At 41.4% G+C, this 24231-nt stretch overlaps 1 protein-coding gene across 1 annotated transcript in view; it reads right to left on the bottom strand.

Annotated features, from left to right (window-relative positions):
- The window catches only part of arfgef1 (ADP-ribosylation factor guanine nucleotide-exchange factor 1 (brefeldin A-inhibited)), a 75008-nt gene that overhangs the window by 26420 nt on the left and 24357 nt on the right, over window positions 1-24231 (bottom strand). Inside the window, exons 3-11 of the mRNA XM_034706215.1 lie at window positions 19154-19184; window positions 15459-15615; window positions 14593-14739; window positions 11689-11868; window positions 8508-8883; window positions 7940-8065; window positions 6396-6643; window positions 5868-6001; window positions 1939-2173 (exon numbers count right to left, since the gene is read on the bottom strand). Coding sequence (XP_034562106.1) covers window positions 1939-2173; window positions 5868-6001; window positions 6396-6643; window positions 7940-8065; window positions 8508-8883; window positions 11689-11868; window positions 14593-14739; window positions 15459-15615; window positions 19154-19184 — 1634 coding nt within the window. The remainder of the gene's footprint in view (window positions 1-1938; window positions 2174-5867; window positions 6002-6395; window positions 6644-7939; window positions 8066-8507; window positions 8884-11688; window positions 11869-14592; window positions 14740-15458; window positions 15616-19153; window positions 19185-24231) is intronic.

The following is a 24231-nucleotide window of genomic DNA, read 5'->3' as shown; positions in this document are numbered from 1 at the left end:
TCTGAACCGAGGTGGAGGAATGTTGCAGCGCTGTGAGAGAAACCACACGTCACCTACATCACTTGTGTCAGTCGCCTGCAGCGCTGAGAATAGGTATCAGACTGACAGTGTTCAAATAAACTGTATGTAATGTAACAGGGAGACAGCTGTCAAAGGATTTATTTTAAATCATGATTAATAGCAGAGTTACCATATTAAACAGCATCAGCCACATTTTTAATCACATGCTTTAAATACATTATTTTGCATTTCAGAACAATTTTTTAAGTCAATATGAATAATAATAAAGAAATTATTTATCATTTAATACCTGAGTCCTGATTTGGGTATCCAATAAATGCAAAAACATGTTCTTCAAGATCTTGAGTCTTAGTTTTATTGTTTGAATAAATGCTTCCCTGCAGCACTAGAGATTATCTCATTCTGTGAAAAACAGGGTATATTCTTTTTTTTCTTTTTTTTAAAAGCATAACACTGTTAAACTTTAAGAAATATGCAGGAGTGCATGTACAAAATGTCCCATTAGTGTCAGTATGCTGTGCAGCTATTCTGAGATAAATGTGATTACTCGCTGACGTCCAGTGATTCCTGGTTAATGCGACAGCATATGCTCTTTTCAGAAGTTTCAGTGCGATTGCTTTCTCTGATTAATACATGTCCTGCATGCATGAAATTATTGCTCCCTGTCATAGAAAGGCATGACATATGTCACAACATGTCAACCTGAGGATGTCCCTTATCCCGAGTCTTCCTCAGTGTTGATTAACCTGCTGTTAGTTTCCACCCATTTAACAGCGCTGTAGTAAACCTCTTTGATTTAGTCTCATCCTCAGGTCTTCGGAGATTCTCCTAAATAGTGCTCTACAGCTTTAGTGATGTGGTTGCCTGCTGACATCAGTCTGATTAGCTGCACCTGCTTAGCTCATAGGTGGTAGCTCAAACTCAAAGAACTCGCTGATATTTAATTTGGCTGTTTTTGAAACCGCCTCCGATACTAGCAGTAAGAACTGATTTGGCAAAAATTCAGTATGTAGTATGTCATATGTGAAAAAGAGCCGTCAGCTGAGCCATCTTACAGTTTTTAAAGTGAAAAGTGACGTTCAAAAGTGCAATCGTGTTAATATTTTCCATCGCAGCGAGAAGAGTGGGGCAATGCAACCCTACCTTAACTTTTATTGAGAAAAAAACAAAGTAATGGGTTCATTTTGGACCTTAATATTGCATCATGATTGATGCATGAAAGCGGACAACCCTACTTTCAACATCTTAAATCAGGAGAATTTAAATCTAAAGCTTGTTGTAAAAGGAGTGCACATGGACTGCACATGGACTGCCGATTCAACAGTGCAGCTTTCGTACTTGTGTTGCAATTCATATTTTCGCACCCTTCTTCACTTCATATGAGATTTTCTGGTGATCCCCAGACTGTCAGCTGCTGCTGCTGAAGGTGTGAAAGCATGGCTTCCCATGAAGAAGCAGTGGGTGGATATAAAAATAAAGCTAATGTGTGAAGCCAACTGTTTCATCAGGTTTTCCCTGCGTATACGAATCAAAACTGCGCTGTGAAAAACGAAAACAACAAACACAGAACACAACACGGAGAGAGTTTGTCAGAAAGCAGGTGTGGTTCTTTTGGGTGGTATGGATGGCCTTCATCGCATCTGGCTCAAAGCTTTACTGTGAAGGTGTTTGTTTGTTGTGAAGCAGCAACAGAAAGTGTTTGTAGTGGGTAAGAAATTTGAAATACTTCTTAAGGTGTAACGCTTCACCCTGAAATATTTAGATGTCTTATTCACCGCATCAAGGAAGATTTAGAGTGTCAGCAGAGAAATTATTAGTTTCTTCAACAGATAAATCTTCATACTTCAAGCCAGGGATGCTGACGACAAAACCTTAAATCTCCTTGATAAGCACCAGATACGTTAGAGAATTTGTTACCTCGATTTGCATTTTGAGGTGCGTCTTGAAGTGGGATAGCAGAGTGAGGAAAATGGAGAGGGAGAGTTCGAAGACCTCAGGCACGGAGGAGACGCCGTTCTTGGACAGGGCCACACACAGGTACTGCTTGATGGCGTTGATGAACATCTCGTTAGTCTTGAAGATTGGACCAGCGTTCTGCAGGATGGACAACAGCAGCTGGAGGGACAAGACCTTCGATCGCAGCTCGTGGGACCTGATGCAGGACGGAGAGGAGAGGAGAGGAGGAATATAAGGAAGTGTTTCAGAGTTTGCAAAGAGAGGATTTAACAAAGCTGTGAAAGAAAAAGAGGAGGTTTGGAACGTGTGGGTGAGCGTGCATGTATTTCTAAGTGAAGGTCAACTTCTATATCTTCACACGTATTCTGAATCGTCTACACTCAACCCTCTGAGAGTGAATCTGGCTCCTGCATTTAATAACTTACCATCTGCTCCAGACTCTGTGAACACACTGTCCAATCTGATAAGCACTTACATTTCAGAAACAATACACCCAGCGGTTTAAAGGGAGAAGCCTTACTAAAACTCAGCACTCATGGGTAAATTATTTGTCCTTCAACAAAGTTATATCTCAGAGAAACAGAGGTATACTACAAACTGAGACCACATCATATTGTATCTGTCTCCATCTGAGAGTTTAGGTCTCAAACAACCATCAAAGAAAATACCTGTGTGACTAAATCAAAGTCTCTCTGCTCGTGGAGCCTCCGCTTGTCTGAACTGTTTTTCTGCAGCAGCAGGTTCTGAAGAACCGGAGCTCAAAAAACATACTTTCAGCTACTTTATATGCTGAGATTGGCTGCCTCTCTGCAGTGTCTTCCATCTTTGGTGAGCAGACAAAGTGGGATTTATGTGGCACAACAAAAATCTGTCCCTACTTCTTCTGCAAGTGCCCAAAATCTGGGCCTTTTCGCCCTCTTCAAAAAGAGGCCGATTTAATTTGATTAGCTGACACTGAAAAATTCTTCAGAGGAATCATGTGCAGTGCTTAGAGCTCATTATGTCTGTTTATAAATGTTTATTTTATAATGCCACTTTTTTATGTCTAACAGACGGTGGCCTCGTGTGTACTTATCTACTCTGGTGTCTCTTTTACTTTAATGAACCTCTTAATTTTAAATGGTTATGTGTAATATTGTCATAAGGTCACCATAATGCATACTAAGGGTCAATGAAAAAAAAAAAAAAACATTCAACGATTCATCGACTTTGGCAAAATCTGACGATTCAGATTCGACTGAGCAAATCCTTAGTCAACGTCACCCCTAATATTTACATTTATGAACTCTTCTTTTGATACGAGTCTCTAAAATCAACCCTCAAAAAATAAAAGACTGCACATCTTGTGACTCAATCTATCACATATCTCTTAAAACGGGCACATGACATTCCCTTTTGAAGAACAGCGTTGTTCCTTGTGATTCACCTCAAAAACACAGAGTATTTCCTGATAGTAAGTTTAATAAAAAAGCAGTTTTTCTGCCTGTTCCTGTGTGTGTGTGACAGAGAGTGAAACAGCCTTGTTAGCAGGCTAAAAGGTTTCTGTCACATCAGTGCGTAGGTAATTGGCATGGCCTTCATCACAGGAACAAACACACTCAAGAGTTGGCTGAGATTCAGTTTTCACAAGAAGCATGAAAAAGAAATGAAAAGATTAGATGAACAAAAAGCAAACAAACACAGAGAGACACTGCGTGAATTGAGTTATACTCAGAAAACAGATGCAGGAAGTCCTGTTTCATGAAAGCTACAGCAGCCAATCAGACGCCTCTAATCTGACAAACCAGGAGCACGGTCAGGAGAAATACTGAACGAGGCTCCATTAGATTACAGTCCTCTTTCTGCTGCTTTGAAGCAGGAAACTTAAAAATGGATTCATGAAAACAGGAAGTGATTCAGAGACCGCTGAGCGATGCCTCATTGTCTCCTTCATCATCATTTATCACAACAGCAGAGCTATCACTGGAGCTATCCTCATTATAAACCATGACTCATGACTATTCTTATCCTTAACACACTCACACACACACAATAGTAACGGAGGAAGAGGAAGAGGAGGCAGAGTGGTTTGAGTAGCACATAATAACATCTTCACAGATACACTTTGGAGGATGATCTCTGTTTGTCGTCGTATTACAGAACAAAAGATGGAGAAACTCACATGGAGAGGACAAATTCTATAACAAGCACATTAGCCGTTACAATCATTGTCTTCAGCCTTTTAATTAATCTTCACGATGATTCATGATTTGAAGGCCAGTTGCCTTATGTTGCATTAAGAGGACTTCATTACCTTTTCCCCACATCACCCCAATTTTAGCATCCCTACACTGGCTCCCTGTTGTTTTTAGGATCAATTTTAAGATACTTTTAATCACGTTTAAAGCACAACATGGACTCGCCCTTCAATGCATTTCTGAGCTTTTATCCCCCACAAACTAGGACGCAGTCTGAGGTCCTCTGGCAGAACTCCACTTGCTGTTCCACGGTCTAGACTAAAAACTAAAGGCGACAGGGCCTTTGATGTCAGAGCCCCCTGACTGTGGAACAGCCTGCCAGAGGAAACCAGACTTGCAGAGTCAGTCCCTCATTTTATTTCACTACTCAAGACACACTTAATTGTAAAGTTTTTATTTTGTGAATTTATTTTAATCTTTAACGTGTTATCTCTCTGCTTTTACTGTCAGTTTGCTTTTATTGCTTCCATTTTATTATGTTTTAATTATTTTTGTGAAGCACTTTGTTACTTGTATTGAAACATGCTATACAAATAAAGGTATTATTATTATTATTATCATTATCATTATTACACACAATGCCATATGAAGGAAGCTAGGCACTAACTGGAAGAGTACCCAGTAAGTTCTCTGGTTCTGTTAGCAGAAAAGTTTTACCCCTCCTCATCAGGAGCTAATGAGTCAGACTGTCATCTCGTCTGTCTTTGAACTAAGTTAAATTAAACTACGACAAAGACTTCCTTTTTCATGTGCTGCATTCTTTACAGCAACCTGAGAGGCGACATGGAGTGAAATTCAGATTAGGGCTGTCACAATGTCAGAATTTCCCCTTAGAATTATCTTGGCAAAAAAATTTACAATAACGAAATCACATTCCTGGAGGATAGGCCATTCATCTGTTCCTGGTGAGTCTTAGTTTCACTGTAAATAGTAAGTCACACAGAAACTTCACTCTGGCTTACTTCAGCGGTATGAAATAATCCAGTTTCTTGTGATTTGCTTGCAATTAAAATATGTTAAGGTTGCCAAAGTGACTTTACGATGCACAGGGAGACTTTTAAAAGGCCAGTTTGTTGAATGGAGGTTCAATTGATCCCTTCTGGTATAACTGACTAACATTGATCTGCGTTTCAGTCACAGCATCAAGCAGATTTGTCACTCAAACTGTAAATTTTGACCCTGAACAGATCTTTTGCTGAACTGTAATGCATATATCTGTTTATAGATGTAAATACATCGTCTTCGGATTATCACTGATGGGAGCAGGGCTGTCATTACGGTGGATTTCTTTCAGCCTAACACTTACTACATTCAAATCCAAGCCTGAGTATACAGACTCTACTCTTTAAGTACAATCTATAAATACAGATACGCTTTCTGTCATTGCACTTCATAGAGAAGCAACAGTGGAGCAGCATGAATAACAAGGACACTTAACCAATCCTGAAAAGCAACTTATTATATTATATAAAGCAACCAAACTAACTACTGTCACCTTCCCTTGAGTGTTTCTTTGTCACTGTCATTATCCTGTTTCCACACACTTAAACGCTTCATCATTTCACTATGTAGAACTACATTTTGTATTCAATAATACAGCTTTTAATCCAGCAACCCTCCGTTTGCACACAACACTTTAGAGTTAATTCTTACTTTGGATCAGGCGGTCCATCTGACAGCGGCTTCATCGACAGCTTGCACAGCGAGCGAAAGACGAGGAAGGCGTCTTTCTGGAGGATGTGGGAAAACTTTGCACCTGGAGGCTGCCCGGGTGCTGCTCCTGATTCCTGTAGAGAAACAACAACAACAGGAGAAATGAGTGTTTAGTAGAAGCATCTTCTTTCAGTTGCGTCCTCCAGATTAGACGTCTTGCAGTCTATTAGATTTGTTTAACCTTGATTAGTGATAAGTAGTCCTCACAGCCTGAGTGTTGACAAGCTTAATTATTATGTTTCCTTTTGATTAAATTAAGTGGTTGTTTCTCTGACTCTCAGCCAGCAGGGCTGCTTGGCAGGGCTGAAATGTTACATCATCAACCAGAAGGAAACATTTTGACACATGTGAACTTCAGAAACACATTAATGTGAAATATTAAAAAGGTATCGGCTGTTTCTCTCTCACTTTTGTAACTTTTACAGTCTAGTCTGAGATCTATCTATTCTCTGAAGTCCTGCCCTTCACCTGAGTGTCATTGGACGAGACGGACAGACGGTCATCAGGCAGCGATGGGGTGAAGCTGGCAGAAATAGGCGTGCCGGGGATGCCGTTGGCGTGGACGTGCTCGCTGTCGCTACCCAGGGTGCCCTCGTCCTCCAGGGAGCTCTGCGTGCCCTCTGTCACCGCTTCAGCTGGCTCCGACTCTGCTTGCTCGCCCTCGCCGCTGGACTCCTTATTGTCAGAGCAAAGATTCGAGGGGTCCAAGCAGTGCCCTGTGGTGACGGACAGGAGGAGGTTTAACATGATGATATGTTGATTTTTAGTCTTAAACTTGAAACACCCTCCATCAAGACTCTTCATGTTTTTAAACGTCCAGGTCTTCATCTGTGAGTTTGACATGACGTTTGTCAAGTACAGAGTTGGAGCATGACCAGCTAATATGCATACACTATATTCTGCTTCCTTTACAAGACTTTCAGGTTAAGAGAGCATACTGAAGTGCATTACTGTCAAATGTTCCTTCCTGCCATTAAGGCCTGATGGAAACAATTCTGCTCAAGGGCAAAATAATTTTGTAAAAGCACGTGCAGGCATTGTTTTTTTGTGTCTACAGTTTAATAAACTGTTTTTGTTGAGGCCTTCAGAAAGAGGATTTTCTGTAAAGTTCTGCTCACAGAGAGAGAAAGAGGGCTTTGTCTTCTTTTTGTCAGCAGCTATGAGGACTTCAGGGAGGATGACCTGACCTAAAACAGCAAAGCTTCCCAGAAACAAAGGCTGTCTCTGAACACAGGGCTGTGTTTGGAGGCTCCTTTTAGACACACAGAGGTGTTCCTATTATTGAACAGAGGCTTCAGCCTGGGATCACTTTTTTTGCAGAGGAGTGCACATCTTCTCTCTCAGTACAGCTTACAAATAACAGGAGGAGAAGTTACACATGTGGCTGATTCACAACAGAGCTGCTTTCTGCTGATGAATGCCCTTGTTCTGTAAAGGTTATTCTACATCACATTTTCAAAGAGAGGTCCAGGGATTTTGATATTCTGTTGAAATGTCAAAGACAGCACGATAACTTGGAGTACAATGAAAAGGGCTCACTACAGCCGCTCTGAACACAGAGTGGAGAGGAAGCTGCGGCTGAGGGATTTGAATTTACTGTTTATTGATCTCTGGTTCGCTGCAACAAAGAGACTCACCTGGAAGTTACTGTAAGGTTGATTGTTCGAAAAATCCAGGGTTTTGTATCCATGCAAAATGTATTTTCCCGGCCCTGTCTTTCATAAATACATTCACAGAAGAGTTCATTTGCAAAAACAGATTACTCCCTTTTAAAAAATTAAAGAAATGTTTCAGAAAACATATTGTTTCTATTACTAGCTTTAGATATTATCAATAAATTGAAGTTGGGTGGCTTTGACTAAGTCAAAATGACATTACTAATAAGAGATATCTTAAATATGTAACTTTATTAAAAATCTATATTACAAAGATATATGTTTTTTGAAAATGTATAAATACAGAGATATTTGTTTTTGCAAATTAACTCTTTGTATCTTTTCTGCATGTCTCACCTCCTGCAACAGTGTTGACAACCTCCTGCAGAATACTCTGCACGATCTCCTGAGCTTTCTCTTCATAGTTTGGAGTCTCTTCGTCCTCCTCCTCGCCGGCCTCTGGATGCTGCTGAGCTGCTGCATCTGAACAACACACACAGTTTAAGAAAAACACACCCATCCTATTTCTTGACTAAGAGGTGCAGAGGGCAACTCAAGGCAGTCGTTATGCTGAGCAGAGTGCTTTCTGGGCCAGCATGCATAAACCTAAACAGCAACTGATGGACTATTTTTAATCCTACTTTTCATATTCTTCAGCAGCTCTCTCAGTGAATGAGGCATTGTTAAACTGAATGTGGTATCAAGTGTTTCTGCAGTAAACAATGACTGGCGGCTTTCTTCTCTTTGAATGAATTGTAAAAATGACAGGAGGGAGTGAATAATCAGCGTGTTCACTACAACTCTGGGTGGTTTTATCAGCAAACATGTCGGCTTCACATTGCTTAAGTGTAAAATCAGTCCTGATTAAGAGGCAGAAGTCAGTTCAAAATAAAAAAGCAGTATTCTGCAGTATTATTGGTCTTACTTTGTGCTGCTGCAGTAGCTTGATCTGCTTCAGTCTGTTCATTTTCAGCCACACAGAAATCAGAACCATTCTCTGGATCTGGACTCTCGTAGACAGGCGCCTGCTCTCCCTGCTCCTCCGGCTCCCTCTGCTCCTCCTGCTCCCCAGTCACAGACCTGCTGCTGCCCTCCAGAGCGGGTGTTGAAGGAGTGGACGGGGTGGATGGGATGTTGATGCTGGGAGTCGGAGGGGTGACGGGCCCGTTGGCCTCTTGGCTTGGACCCTTGGCCGTCGGGTGGATGTGAGTCTGGAGCTGGGGGGAGTCTAGCTCGGTGTGCTGGGTGACAGGGGAGTGCTGCCGGTGACGCTCTCGCTCCAGCTGCTTTGCTTCCTGCAGCTGGGAGTGGGTGGGAAACACACACACATGTCACACACACACACACACACACACACACACACACACACACACACACACACACACACACACACACACACACACACACACACACACACACACACACACACACACACACACACACACACACACACACACACACACACACACACACACACACACACACACACGAGAACAGAATAAAAAAAAGAAAAGAAAAAGACGTACAAAGACACAAAGAATAGCAAACAGCCACAGAGCAAACACATGTAACACACACATATGCAGACACAGAAAAAGATAGGTCAGGGATATGCAAATAAAGTCATAACAGCAATTACAAGTTAAAACAACCTGTCTAGATTCCCTGAGGGCTCACCGAACCAAAAACAGAACTAAAACACTTCCAGATGTCTTTGCAGAAAGCAAAAAGGACAAAAGTTCCTGGATTCTTTTTAACATCTAGACTGTGTCAGCATACATTACAGAAATGTATATGAATGCACATCTCACTGAGAGGTAGGACATGCCACTAAAACAGCAATGAGATCAAGTTTGTGGAGTCGATTCATGCTGGCTGCTGTGAGCATGTGCAGAACATTACATTTCTGACGGCTCATACAGCCGTGTCGTGGCTGATGTGTCATGGCACAGTGCTGCCACCAGAGTACTGGAAAGTGTTGCTATGCTTTGGCTTGGTGGCTCATGAGCTGGAAGTGGGTCACGAGACATTTGCACATGTTTTTAACCCATTTGATACGTGATGTAGAGAGTATTGCATTATTAAAGGTGAGGTTTGTTTTTAACAATACTGTTGATCTAAGAAGGAAAAAGTTTTTGGATGCAAGGTTGCACGCTTCACTATTTCAAAGCAAACACTGATACAGGTTCCAAAAGAAGAGCAAACAATTACAAGCAGTGGAGGTTCTCTCAGCCAAGCTTATTTTAACAACAGCCCAATGTGCATTTTCAATCCAAGTGCATTTGTAGATTTATCAGGCATAGATGTTTAGGAAAACAAATTATAGACTTGAGTGACTCGTAGAGGGAGAAGCACAGAAACGCAGGAGACACAAGGTTACAGATGGAAATATAAACACATATGTGACACATTTACAAAACAGAGGTGATAGATGGTGATATCTAAAGTCTGCAGCAGAGTGGCTTTCAATTAAAACTCTAATTAACAGCATGAATCTGCCACAAACACTGATGTTTGTTTCAGCGAAGCGCTCTTGCTCCTTTCTCGCCACAAGCAACAACAACGCGCTCCGTTTTTTTAAAGCTTTATATTTTTCTCTTTCACATCAACAACGACACAAACTTTACTTCACGTCTAATTCATAAACAAACTTCCTTCATTAAACTCATTATGTCCTGTTTTTAAAACCACCCTTCCACCAGCTGTTTCACTCTCATCTATTAAGCCGGCTGCTGTTGTCACATTTAAACGTGAGCAAACAAATTCAATGACACAGCATCCTGAGTGAAACAATTAGTATTGAATATTAGCAAGACAGACAACGACCTCGGCTGGAGGGCGCAAACAAACTAAGCTCATTATTTAAATGCCACCTCAGTAGGAGAGTGAAGGCTGAAGCTGAGTGAGACTGAGCCAGACAACAACTGTGAGTGTGTTTGTGTTTGTGTGTGTGTGTGTGTGTGTGTGTGTGTGTGTGTGTGTGTGTGTGTGTGTGTGTGTGTGTGTGTGTGTGTGTGTGTGTGTGTGTGTGTGTGTGTGCGCGCGTGCGTGTGTGTGTGCGATCACACCATGCTGAACTGCAGTCAGGAGGATACATCTACACACAAACACAGAAAGTGGATCTCCCTGTGCTGCAGCACAACACAACAATAGGCCTCTGCCTCAAAGTCTGCCTTGTCTCTCTGTCTCTACCCCTGACTGCTTCTTTCTATTTCTCCGACTGTGACTCAATACCAGTCGTTCATTGTTCTGGAGGAACTATATTAAGCCTTTAAAGAAACAAAACAGAGCACAAAGCTGTCAGGAACGAGACAGGCACAGCTGACCTGAGATTAAACGTTCATCACGCCCAGGTGTGGATGTAAACTAAGATGTAAATCAGTGCGGGAAAAGCGAAATGATTTGTAGGCAAGTCAACCAAAGCCACAGCAAGCATACGGTGGAAAAAAGTACACAGCATAACCTGCTCCTGTGCAGTGTAGGAGCAAAGGAAGAGAACGGATGAGTGCAGGAATGGATGAAGAAAGAAGCTTAATGCTCAAACACAGATGCACAGAGAAGAGTTGAAGAGTTTCTGATCAGGCAAGTTCACGGCAGTCCTGCACGCTTTACCTGGCGGTCACGCTTTCTGGAGGCCAGAGACCAAGATAGCTTGTGATTTGTAAGCTATGTGTCCAAAAGGAAGGGAGGGAGGCAGGTGAGGAGGGGAAAAGTGTCATTCAAAAAGAAAAAGATGACATTAGAGCAAGCTTTTGTTTTGAAACACCTAACACCCGTATTAAAAGAGTAGACTTGAATAGAATCAGGAATAGTTGGATTGAGTTAACCAAGCAGAAAGCCTTCCCACAATAATATAATGTCTCTCATTATATTAGAATCCAGTTTGACTCCATGCCAAAACTAGTTTCCCATTTTGCCAGATTAGTTGCAGCATTTTTAAAGTGCAACCTTGCTGATTTAGAGATATAACATTTGGCTGTTACTGAGTCAAATTAAATCAGAGAATGGCTGGAGGGAGGAGTTGCTCTCACTCTCACTTTCTCTCTTAACACAAAGAGCATTCTGTATTATGAGTCTATGTTTCCAGAAAAGAGTGTAGGACATACTGCTTGATTTTCCATGCGTGCAAAGATGACGTTGAGCATCTGTGTGAGCGTGGCCTTTGCTGTGGTCTGGTTGATGAGGTTCTTGCTGGCCAGGTAGATGTTGTAACACGTGCGGACAGCCTGCAGCACGGTGCCCTCGTGGATTTCTATGTGCTGGGAGGTCACCGCTGTCAACAGAGCCTGGGGAAGAACAAAAAAGAGAGGTGTCAAAGTGAGTCATCAACAAACTGTACCCGGGGATTAAAGCAAGAAAAACAGATAAACACTTTTAACTGAAAATATGAGACACGTTAAACATGATTTGAAATGTTCTTTTAAATCATTGAAAAAATTACTACATTTCCAGAGATCCAGAGCAACTTATATGAACTCAGTGTGTCTGTTTTGACATGTGGGTGGCTGAAAATGCAGCCTACAGTGACGCATATCAAGTTTAAAGTTTCACCGAGAAGTCACACTCTTGAGTAAAGCGAACTCTAGAGATGCAAAAAACAAGACATGATACAAACATTTGCAGGTTGGGGGACAGGGGGAAATGTCCTCCAGAAGAAAAATATAGTTATTTTAGAGTTATTATTTCACTTTGAAGCATTTTGCGATTAGATTAGGGGCAAAGGGGAACTTAGTTTGATAACAAAACGGACATTGGAATGATTGCTACGATCTTTAAGCAGCCTCAATAAAACCACAGAGCAGGAATACCACTACAAGGTTTGACTGCACTGGAAAATACTGAAGATAAAGGAAGCAACTATTGAATGGCCTACTTCATGACCTTTATTACATCTTTAATTGTAATGTTGAATGTACTAATGTGTCCATCACTTTTTGGCGGAAGCTGATAATGCTGCACCTACAAATGGAGAAAGCTTGTTACAGTACTGCAATTTAGCCCGTTTTGCATGATTATAATGAATCTAGAAAGTAGCTAGAAGCTGAACTGAAGATGTAGAGACATGTAGGGACAGACAACACATCTAGATAGTGCTAGCTTGTTAGGCTAATACAACACATCAAAACTGCGCCGTTAAGTAGTTTATTTAACGTGACTTTTATTGAGTTTTCTGTAAAGCAGTAGTTTTTGTGATTCTGTGACTCTGTTCTTATGAGCACTAGCTACAAGTTATCCCTCTGTCATGTTATGGATTATAATTCTCTTGTGTTTCATTGTGGCTGAAGTATGAAGCGGTGGCTCATCAGCTGTTTAAAGATAACAGTTACAGGTCTTTTCTCTGGCCAGTGGAAAAAATTCTGACCTGTAAACTTGTCAGATGCCAACATGCCTCTGAGGGCTTCTTCACACATGTGCTGAACTCCATGAAGGCTCATGAAATCTGACATGTCTGTGTTAAAAAGAAGTCCTGAATCTTTGGCAAAGTTTCACTTAGAGATGAAATGCTGGAGACCTCACTGACACTCCCATAACTACAAAATACAGGAACAGAAGAGTAACACCGGTCTCAGCAGATGTGTGTTTAACATGAGTCTGGTCCTGCTGGAGGTTTCTGCCTGTTAAAGGAAGTTTGTCCTTGCCACTGTAACTTGCTAAATGCTGCAAAGTGCTCTGTCATGGTGGATTAAGATGAGATCAGACTGAGTCCTGTCTGTAAGATTGGACTGGATCTTATCCAGTCTTGATGTTGGGTCTTTGTTAACAATAGAACATAGAGTACGGTCTAGACCTGCTCTTCAGATAAGAGTCTTCAGATAACATTTGCTCCCCATCTCTGGAATTCATTACCACCTCAACTCCAAAACATCGATTCTTTCCCCCATTTCAAATCACAACTCAAAACACATCTGTTTAAAACTGACTACTCCATCTGACACCAATTGCTCTATTATTGTTTATTTATTCTTTCCACTTTGTTAGTTTATATTGTTTTAATTCATTTTGATTTCTATTTTTGTTTCCTTTAAGGTGTAAATCACACACACATATATATATATATATATATATATATAGAGAGAGAGAGAGAGAGAGAGAGAGAGAGATATCTGTACGGTATCCTTGAGAGCCAAGAAAGGTGCCTTTAAATAAAATGTATTATTATTATCATTTGTTGTGATTTGGCACTATATAAATAAAGATTGATTGATTGATTGATTGATTGATTGATTGATTGATTGATTGATTGATTGATTGATTGACAAAAGACCTCTAAATAAATAAAAAGATGAATAAAATAAAACACTTTGATATTATCAAAAGGTGCAGCGTTATTACAAATCACAAACTGGAAAACAAAAATGATAAACACGTGTTAACTGCTGGGAATATGAAGTCATTTAACATCAAATTAAAAGCCCAAATCTATCGATCAAGCTCTCTTTGAGGACTGTGAGCGGTCTTCCACTGTAACATTTCTGACTCACTGCCGTCACTGTAATGACGTCAAACAAACCAGCCAAAAAAAAAAGTAATAATAATCAGAGTGATTTATTTTTATCCATTCTTCCTCTCGGGCCAGGTCAGAGCAGAGCACACTTTGAGCAGTGACCAGTATAAAGGCCACAAATACCAGAAATGCCAGCACTAAAAAACACCAACACTCTTCTTCTATGGTGTGGAGGATGAGGAGAAAGATTTTTGAGTACTCCACTTGGAACTTCTCACTTTAATCACCTTGTTGAAACTCCTCTCCCAGTGAATTAGCACAAGTCTTCTCAAATCACTTATTGATTCACAAGCGAAAGCAAAGACTACCTTCAAACACTCTCCCCGCAGGATTGTCTGCAGTGTGTGACCTTATTAAATTCTGTATCAGTGTAACTAACTTCATATTAATGTAAAACAAAGACAAACGAATCTGCTCTGAGATGACGAGCACGGGGAGTGAAAGCGCTCTGAAGTCATTTTTGTAATGAACTGTGATGTTTGAGAGGAAGAGGACAGCAGCACACCTTGATAATCTGTAGTTGCACACCCTCATCGGTCTGCGGCCCTTGGAAACAGGCGCAGATGGTCTCGATGATCCTGTCGATGAGCTTCTTGCCCGGGGCTGTGCTGTCGGGGGCGCTGCCTGTCAGGTGACCGTACGCTATCAGCTTCTACAAGACAGGAGCAGATGCAAACATGAGCACAGACGCACACAACCATGACTTATGACATCTGAGAATGTGACCTGCTATAGCCTTAACTTTTCAACAATGTGACAATGAACTGAAAAAAACCCACTAAACTTGAATATATTTTTAGCTTTTTCTCAACACTACATATTATTTTTTGAAATGTATTTACTTTGAACATCTTGAAAGACAAATTAAAAAATAAAGATAAAAACATATATAGGCAAGCAAAGCAATTAGTTATCCCAGCATACTCACTGATACAACAAACTGTTGTTCAAACAGGGCACAGGATGATGTACAACACCAAACTAGTCCTATCCCTTTTCCATTTTAAAGTAGATTAGATTAAATTAGGATTAGGGCCACTGAAGAAAAAAAGTTTTTGGAGAGTGGGCGAGCAAAAATATATTTTTTATATATTTTTTCTTTTAATCTAAGAAAAAAGTCAGAATTTTGACTTTAATCCCAGAATTAACAAGAATAAGCCTGCCCTCAAATAATTGTATTTTTCAGTGGCCCTAATCCTCTTCCATTACATGTCTGAGTTATGAGATCTTAATAATATCACAAATGAGGAGTTAATGCTAACGGTAGCTGCTGTGACTCAGCTGTCTGAGCCAAATTTAGCTGTAATTTAAATATGGAGTGAAATCCGTCTGAATTTTCAACCATCCAATCCGGCGTGTCCTCCCACTGACCTGTAAACAGTCGAGCGAGGTGATGACGATGCGGGGACATTTGGACTGACATGCCAGCTCAAACGGCAAGAAGTACTTGTCTGCTTCGATGAAGTTGGTCTTTGATTTGATTGGCGGTAAAGTGCTGGAACCCGATTTGCTGTCTCCACTGGGCGGACTAGGAAAAGAACCACGAGACAAAGTAATGGTTAAGACTTCTGAGGTAAACACAGTGATCACTCAGTGCAGACTGTCACCCTCCTGACACACCAACACTTTTCCTGATATCCAGGCATATGCAGGAGAAAGTGAAGAACGGCATGTTTCACTGTACAGAACAACCTCTTCCCATCCACATTAAACTTGTTCAACCTCAAAACGGCTTGTTGCTCAGAGAAAATGCAGAGTAACAAAATATTAATATGCTGTCTGACTGCTTCAAATGTCTTACTTGGTCTCTCTCAGGGAGGGGCATTAATCCCTGAGGCTTGTTATTCAGCCTCAGACTTTGCCACATGCTCATGCTGACAAAGCATCTCTGCCCAAAGACTAACACTTAATAGATTGATACAGTGATCTTTTTTAAAGATCAGCGGCACAGATGTAAAATATGGACCATTTCTTTCAGCAGCCATGTGTCTACAGCATCCCTACCACACCCAGACTGCACAGAACAGACACAGACGGAGGGAGGAAGGGAAGGAGGGAGGAAGGGAGGGAGGGAGACAGAGGGGGAGCGAGGGGGTGTATTGTTTATGTCTTGGCAATGAAAAAGGATGACTCTGGCTCTTTTTTAGAAGGACGACCTCACTAAGTATAGCAGGGCACAATCAGAGAGAGACGAGGGAGGATGAAGTGCCTTGTAAAGGAAGTGAAGGGGGATAAAATGTTATAAAGAGGGCGATTTGAAAACAAAGGAAGAAACAGGCATCGAGCACCATGAATTACAGAGGAATTAGAAAGAGATCAAGAGATCAGGGACAGAAACGGAAGATGGGAGGGAAAGATAAGAGCTTAGTAAAAAAATAGTAGAAAACAAAACAGGAGACACAAACGAAAGAGGAATCAGACTGAGAGTAAGCTCCTGTGGAGGAACATAAAGATGCAAATTGCCAAACATTTTTTAAAACCTTTTGGACAACCACATCAAACTGGAGCTGTGATTCACCCCACAGGCTCATGTGTGTGGTTTGACCCACTCTCAGTCTCAGTCTCTTTTTTGTGCTGCAGTGTGTCTGCAGGGAACTCCTCTCCTCGGGATTATTCCTCGACTCCCTGCTTAATGTCAGCTGGCCTGCTCTCCCCCTAATATTCAGCCCAATGTCACACTTAGCCTGCTTATAAAACACAATATGGACTTTAAAATGGGTTTGGTCTGACAGCTTGGGATGACATCTACATTTCTGTGGTGTTATTGTTGGTGTTTCTTTGAAGCTAGCAGCTCAGATTTTTACCATGAAAGGAAAGAGTTTTTTATGTGGCGCTAAATCAATTTTCTAGAAATATAATTACAAAAAGTATTAGACATCTGGTATTTGTTGATGGTAACTTTAACAAATATCTCAAATGTTTGAGCAATTTTCTCATTAAACTGTTGCCATGACATGAGTTTGACAAGAGTCTGATCTTTCCTCTTTAGTTTATTTGTTTTAAAGCAATGATAACAAGCAGACCTACTAGGGCTCAGAATGAGGGGCAAAGTTTGTACATTTAGGGGCCTGTGTCCACTAACAGCATCTTTTTGTCTCAGCAGCACTTATTTTCTATACAAATCCAATGTAGTTCAGTGTTTTCAGTGTAAAAAATCCTCAGCATCAGCAGTTTTTTCTCATAGTGCTCTCAGTTGAAAATAGTTTGATATTTGGAACACTACTACTAATCAATGTCACCTCTCTGTAACCAGCCAATCAAAATCAAGAAGGGGCGGGACCTCTAACTGATTTTGTCAACGACAGTGACAGGATTTATATGGAGGAGGAACTAACTACACTTGTGTTTCAAGGGTACAATTTCAGGTCTGGAACTACTGCTAATGCAACAGGATTTCTATCAAATTGTTTTCATGTTTCTCTCAAAATGACACAATAGTAATAGAAAATGTTGATGTAAATGATGCATTTAAAATTATGATTACAAACTATGAAAAAAAAAGTATTTTCATTCAATCACATAAAAAAGCCCATCTCTTCCTGTCTCAGTCATAACCTAGTCAACAGTGCCAGTGAGAAGACCCCTGAGATGAACGTTGTGGGTGCTGCCAACACACAGACTGCAGTAAGTGGACACAGGCCTTCATTGTTTCATACGCAGACTTCTAAAGATGACAACTTTGTGACAGTTTGTGAAACCTAGTGAGTGAGCCTTTAGTGCAGGTCATTTTGTAGATCTGTGTTTTTTTCCCAGGTCTTTAAGATGATGTTCAATTTTTAAAAAGGATAGATATTTGGTTAAGACACTGTAGATAGCTGGTAAAAAAATAAAAAAGGTATAACAAGGTTAGGGGGTCAACAAAATCTGAATGACAATTGATAGAGATAGGAGAGGAAATCCAACTAATGAACTGACAGATTGTAAAGGGTTGTAAGATATACAGGTGGAGGACAGGTGGGAGAAATGGGTATCATTCAGGACTCAATGTAGTGGTGAAGATTACGGACAGGACAAACTGTGATACTGAGAAGACGCATAGAAAGATAAAAATACAATGCCACAACATGTTCATCTGTGGGCTCTAAATGTAAATAAATGTTGATAACTTAAACACAAAAATGAAAAATTTACCGACTTTATAACTTATTGTGGGTGAATTTCTTAAAAAGCGAAGATATTGGCCACATCCTTTGTGTTTCTGATGATATGTAATACCCATCCCTGCTATCAAGACCTCAGAGATTCTCTCTTCTTAAATCTGGTCTCATATGTAACTATGCAACTCAATAAATCCACAAAAGGAAGCAATTTAAATGAGACTGCAGGCTCTCAAAGGTATATTGGTATTCCTGAGTAAAACTGTGGGACTATTGCATCTTTATAACATGAAAAAAGGAGTGAGCTGTAGGAACCTGAGATGAATACAAAAGCAGCAGCCTTTCAGTGAGTAGGGTGTGGCTGCACAGCTTCTACATCTCTCTATCTTTGATCCACAAGTCCTGAACCAAAGCGTAAAATTTGACTCAAGTTTTCTATTGGTAATGGAGAAGCTGGGGAGAAATAACAGGACACGAGGAGCATATGAGATGGGAAAACAGGGAGGAATAAAAATGTAAGATGGGTATAATAATAAAATGGCAGGAGGAAAGAAAGAAAGGAAAGAGGAGAGGAGAAGAGAGGTGGGACTCATGCTATGTTTCATTCCAAAGCCCACATTACCTAGCAGCCAACACACGGGCACACAAAGTCTACATACACAAACACATACTGACACACATGCTCAAAAACAAGTTGAGCATTGGGCTGGGGTTCATGGAGAAACCCATTAATGAGAAGGCAAAGGGCTGCTGGAAACAGGCCAGGCTGAGAAACACAAACAAAAACACACTTGAGACTGCAACCCATACACACCCTCAAATACTTAGCACACACACTGCGCTAATCCCCTTCAATAGCTTGAACACAGGAGGAAGCGACAGACAAGCCTGGTTGAGCCAGAGCATGCAGAAAGAGACCCAGACCCCCTGAAATGACCCAAAGCATTATGTCATAAATCAATTTCTTACCTTAATTTTTCTGATTCTTCTTTGATTTCCTCTGAAATGAAAAAAAGAAAAAGGGGGAGATGTTAAATTAGGCAAGCACAGGCTTTGGGGAGTGTAAATCCTGGTGTATTTTACTCAGCTAATGATACCATGGGGAGTAAAGAGCCTAACAGCACAGATGATTCAACTTATTTATGAAGGATGCTTTTTAGAGAAACTCATCTAAAGACATACGAATGAACAGCTGAAGTTACTGCAAATAAAAGAAGACTCTTTTCAAAGTTGGAGGTGATTGAAGCAACAAATCCCGCTCCCTCAGACATTTTCAGTTAATACAAACATATATAAGGCAAACATGGCTGTAAGAGTCGAGTTACAAGGGGCTCCTGTTTGGCTGAGAGGTTAAATCATGTGCCCAATGTACAGAAGCTATGGCCCTCAAACCAGGCGACCTGGTTTTGATTCCAACCCGCGGTCCTTTGCTGAATGTCATTCCACACTTTTTTCCCACTTTCCTGTTCCGTCCGCAATAAAGACATTAAAGCACCAAAATTAAAAAAAAACAACTTAAAGCTGCAGTGGGTAGGATTTGGGGAAAAAAAGGTTTGTGCTGTGTTTCACAAAAAAGGCATAACACTCATCAACAGCCATCAATAAATGAGGTATTTTGAGATTATTGCGAGATCTCTGTTTCCCTCTGCCTCTTTATCCAGCAATCTATAAATTTAAATCGCTCCCTTCGGCTCTGGCCAATCAGAGCCACTCTCCTGATTGGTCCCCCTACATTGTCCTGATTGACTATCAACAGCAGCTTTTAATAAAAAGGAGACGAGTAAGTAGATCTGAAACATAGTGCAGATGTTCCAAAACGATTGATTTCCAAGTTGTTTCAAAGGGAACTTAAATTCTCACTAACTATTTAAAGGTCAGAAAACACCCAGAAAACAAGGGATCACAGTGTTAATGAGTAAACAATGTCAGATTGGTTTGCTGAATGTGGCTAACACTAGCAGAGCTAGCACCACCAGCCTTCAGTCCTCCTTGCAGGTTAACGCACACATCTCCATTTGCTAGATCGACACACTGACAAACCACTTAGCACTACAAGATGGCATCAATCACTTGTGCTTGTTTACATCTAGGTAGTAGAGCTTTATGGCTTTAGGGCGTTATGGCAGCAGACAGTAACTAGAGCAGCAGACGGCTGGCAGCTGATGGCTGGTGACTGTGCTAGAGATTAGACCCAACACATGACCAGCATCTCAGGGCTACGATGACAAAGGTATTAATAATTTATTTAACCAAGAAGTCATTCTGGTGCCAACTATCAAGGTTAGTTTTATGATTCAGTCGAGTAAACGCACACATCCCATAAACACAGTTGGGTTAAAAGCATTAAAGTGGAAAAATAGTGGAGTATGCTTTTTGTCTGAATGTCACTGTGTAACCATGGTGATCATCTTGTTGGCGTCCCAGCACTGTGCAGGAAAAGAGCCTGCTTATTGTATCGCCTCAGCTGCAGCCCAGCCCAACATTTGTGTTTATTTCACAGATCTCCTGACATGAAAGCAGTTGTATGAACTCGCTCAGCGCTGGCACAGAAAAGCATGAAAAAAATAGAGACAGAGACAGACACGCAGAGGGAGGGAGGGAGGGAGGGAGAGAGAGAGAAAACAAGACAGAAATAGAGCAAAAAGAGAGGCCAATTGGTACTACACATTAAAGGGGGGCCTTCAGTGAGGAGGCTTTTTAAAACAGTGGCAATCTGCAGAGTCCTCACTGAATTGCACCAGCCTGCGATGGTTAAAAAAATAAAAACTCTGCAATGCAATGACAGCCCAATTATTTCACTGCTGGAAGGCTAACAGTCCTTTCAAAGAAATTCACTTGGCGAGAATATTTAGCACGCAACGCTCCGTGGAATTAAATTAATGCTGGTTTCAACTGTGTTTAACTGGACTACCCACAGAGGACGTAAGGGGGAAATGTCATAAGTGCAAAAAGAAGCAAAGCTAAGTGTCAGTTTTTGATTTGGAGCTGTCTGATGCTAATTTATACATCCCCTACATACACGCCGTCTCAATGGTCCCTGTGGATCTGATGCTGACATGTGATCCATGCATGTATCATCTTGTCATCTCTTCATGTCATAATTCTGAGACAGACTGAACGGGACTGTGGACCCTCCTCCTCCGTGTCTCATGTATTTTTAGTTCTGTGCAGTAAACTAAGCATCAAAGACGCAGCAGGACTCACGCACACAGATTATTAACGAGTGTGCTGATTATCTGAATAATTTAAAATCAAGTTAATGTTCGGGGAATAAACAATCCCAGAGCCAGGGTTGAACAGCCTGAGGTAACGGTCCCAAATCCAGACATACGATCATTTATACTGAAATGAACAAAGCAGCACAATCATATTAAAGAAGCTGCACAAATAAATGTTTGTTGATTGTTGCATTGATGAATAAATGATAAGGGTGCATGTTGATGTTGCTTTCAATATTAATGAGTATTCAAAGATTATTACTTTTCAGTCATTGATTCTCAACATTAAACTTAAAACGAGCAACAGTCTTTAATTCACTGAGATAGATGACGAAGGCTTACGACCAAATTCCACCAGATCCGTCTCCGGTCCGTCTCCGATCCGTCTCCGATCCGTCACTGCACTGGATCTAATAGGTTTCTATTCTAGTCAATGTGTTAACTTCCACTGGATCTGCTCCGTTGCGTTCCGGCTGAGTCTCTGATCCGGCACGCAATGGATCAGATACACAAGATTTCTGTTTTTGCTGGATGCCGGAGCATGACGCATCAATCTCAACAGAGCAGATGGAGCGGGACAGGAAGTCAGGCACCAAAACAAAATGAAAACATCCGGTTAATTTTCAGAGTAGAGCACTCTGTGTTATCACCAGATCGTATTTCACTTAACTACAACAACAAACCAAAGTCATGATGAGCGGAGCCAGGCCTGGAGTCAACAGGTCAGAGGTTTTCAGAGGACCGTAAAGACAACATGGATGAGGAGAGGAGGAGGAGAATCCTTGATTCAGTTATTACTGTGAGAAAACCTTGGTCACATGACTCCTGCTGTCCGGCGGTCCTGCTCCGTGTTGCATTCCGAAAACGCAACCGGTGGGTGTTGACGGACGAGAGAGCATGGAGCCGGATTGCAGCAGATAAGAGACAGACTGGATACAGATCTGGTGGGAGTCCCGTGTTAGTCTACTGGAGTTTTTCCATCTTAACCAAAATAGGATTTAAAAAATGTGTTTCATCACACATCAGGAAAACTTCACTTGTCTCCTCGTCTCTATTGTTTTACATTCTCACAACATACACAATCTTCCACTTCAGATAACCTCCTGCACCTGGGAAAAGAAGCAAAGGAACGAGCAGATCTGGGAAAGGAAACCTTTAGGCAGACAGTCAGAAAGGTTCAACAACTTCTTCCACAAGACCTGAAGGTGAGATTGCACCTTTTGGTTTTCTGTCAACAGAAGCACGCTAGTTAGCGTTAGCCTCGGCGCAGGAATGTTTACCGTTACATTTCACACCGCCAGAGGCTCCGTCTCCTTCTCTCCTCCCTCTAATTGGCTCCTGAGGTCTGACATAATCATCCAGATTTCAAATCTTAATGCCAAATATTGGAAGAGTGCTAACGGTCTCAAACATGAGTCCCAGAAACTCTCAGGAGGTTCTCAAAGCCCTCACATGAGCAGATAAACTGGGCCAAACGTGGAGCCGACAGAAGACCCAGATCAGATCGTCAGGAGAGAATCAAAAACTCTGAGGAAGAGGAGGGAGAAATCCCAAATCTGATGATGCTGATATCTCCAGTCGAAGACAGAACAGCAGAGACAGCAGTATTTATTATTGTTTTGTATTTGCTCTGAATTTGACATGTGATGGATGAGTGGGTGCTAGACCTCAGATGCACTCAAGCTTCTGCAAAAGGACGGAGTGGTTTCATTCAATCTGACATGAATGGAACTCCTGACTAAAGCTGATAACCTGATGCAGTGTGTGTGTGTGTGTGTGTGTGTGTGTGTGTGTGTGTGTGTGTGTGTGTGTGTGTGTGTGTGTGTGTGTGTGTATGTGTGTGGAAACAAACAGACGCTGAGACGTAGGAGCGGACGTACTGAGAGAAACAAGCCATTGCTAATGTAATTACTATAATGAAGACAAGTGTCTCATACAGTCTTTGACCTTCTGTGAGGAAGATTTTTGGAAAACTAATTTTATTGCGTTTTTTCTCATGCCAACACATCTTTTTGACACTGCAGGTGTAAATCTAACACCTGAAGTCATGTAAGAAAGAATAAGGTGGATGTTTCCAAGTGACAGGTGTTTATGTACAGGTTCTTATTCCCTATCACTGACGCTGATCAGCCATAACATTATGATCACTGACAGGAGACTGGATAACACTGACTGTCTAGTTGGAACATCACCTGTCAGTGGGTGGGGTATGTCAGGCAGCAGGTGAAGCTGATGTGTTGGGAGCAAGAGAAATGGGCGAGTGTGAGGATGTGAGCGACTTTGGCAAGGACCAAACTGTGATGGTGAGACGACTGGGTCAGAGCATCTCCTGAACTGCAGCTCTTGTTGGGTGTTACTGGTGCTGTTGGCCAAGTCACCATGTGCCTAATCTGCCTGCTTGTAGCTTTAAGTTTTGTTACTTTACATGTTCTGCCCATGGGGACATCTGTCCACCACTGAAAGCTCCTACAACAACAGCATCTGGGGGATGAGCTGGACAACAAAGTCCAATCCACGGAAGCCCCACCTCACAAATTCAAAACTTAGGTGCCATGTCCATGCAGCTTTTTGCACAAACAGCGCCTTTTTTCTATTCTAACCCAATGTGATTAAGCATTTCAAGCTCTCAGTGCAAAACCGCTCTCAGCTTCAGCTGATTTTTGTTGCAGCGTTCTCAGCAGAAAACATTGCAACATTTGGAACACCATCGTGGTCATCAATGTCACTTCTTTATCACCAACCAATCAGAATCAAGAAAGGGCGGGACTTCTGAAATCAACTTTGTCAACAACAATGGTGGAGGTCCATACGGAGGAGAAAAGTTATCAC

This window comes from Notolabrus celidotus, chromosome 17 (genome assembly GCF_009762535.1).
Source record: "Notolabrus celidotus isolate fNotCel1 chromosome 17, fNotCel1.pri, whole genome shotgun sequence".
Lineage (NCBI taxonomy): Eukaryota > Metazoa > Chordata > Actinopteri > Labriformes > Labridae > Notolabrus > Notolabrus celidotus.
Note: the sequence above shows the minus strand (reverse complement) of the source record. Positions and strands in the feature narration are given on the sequence as shown.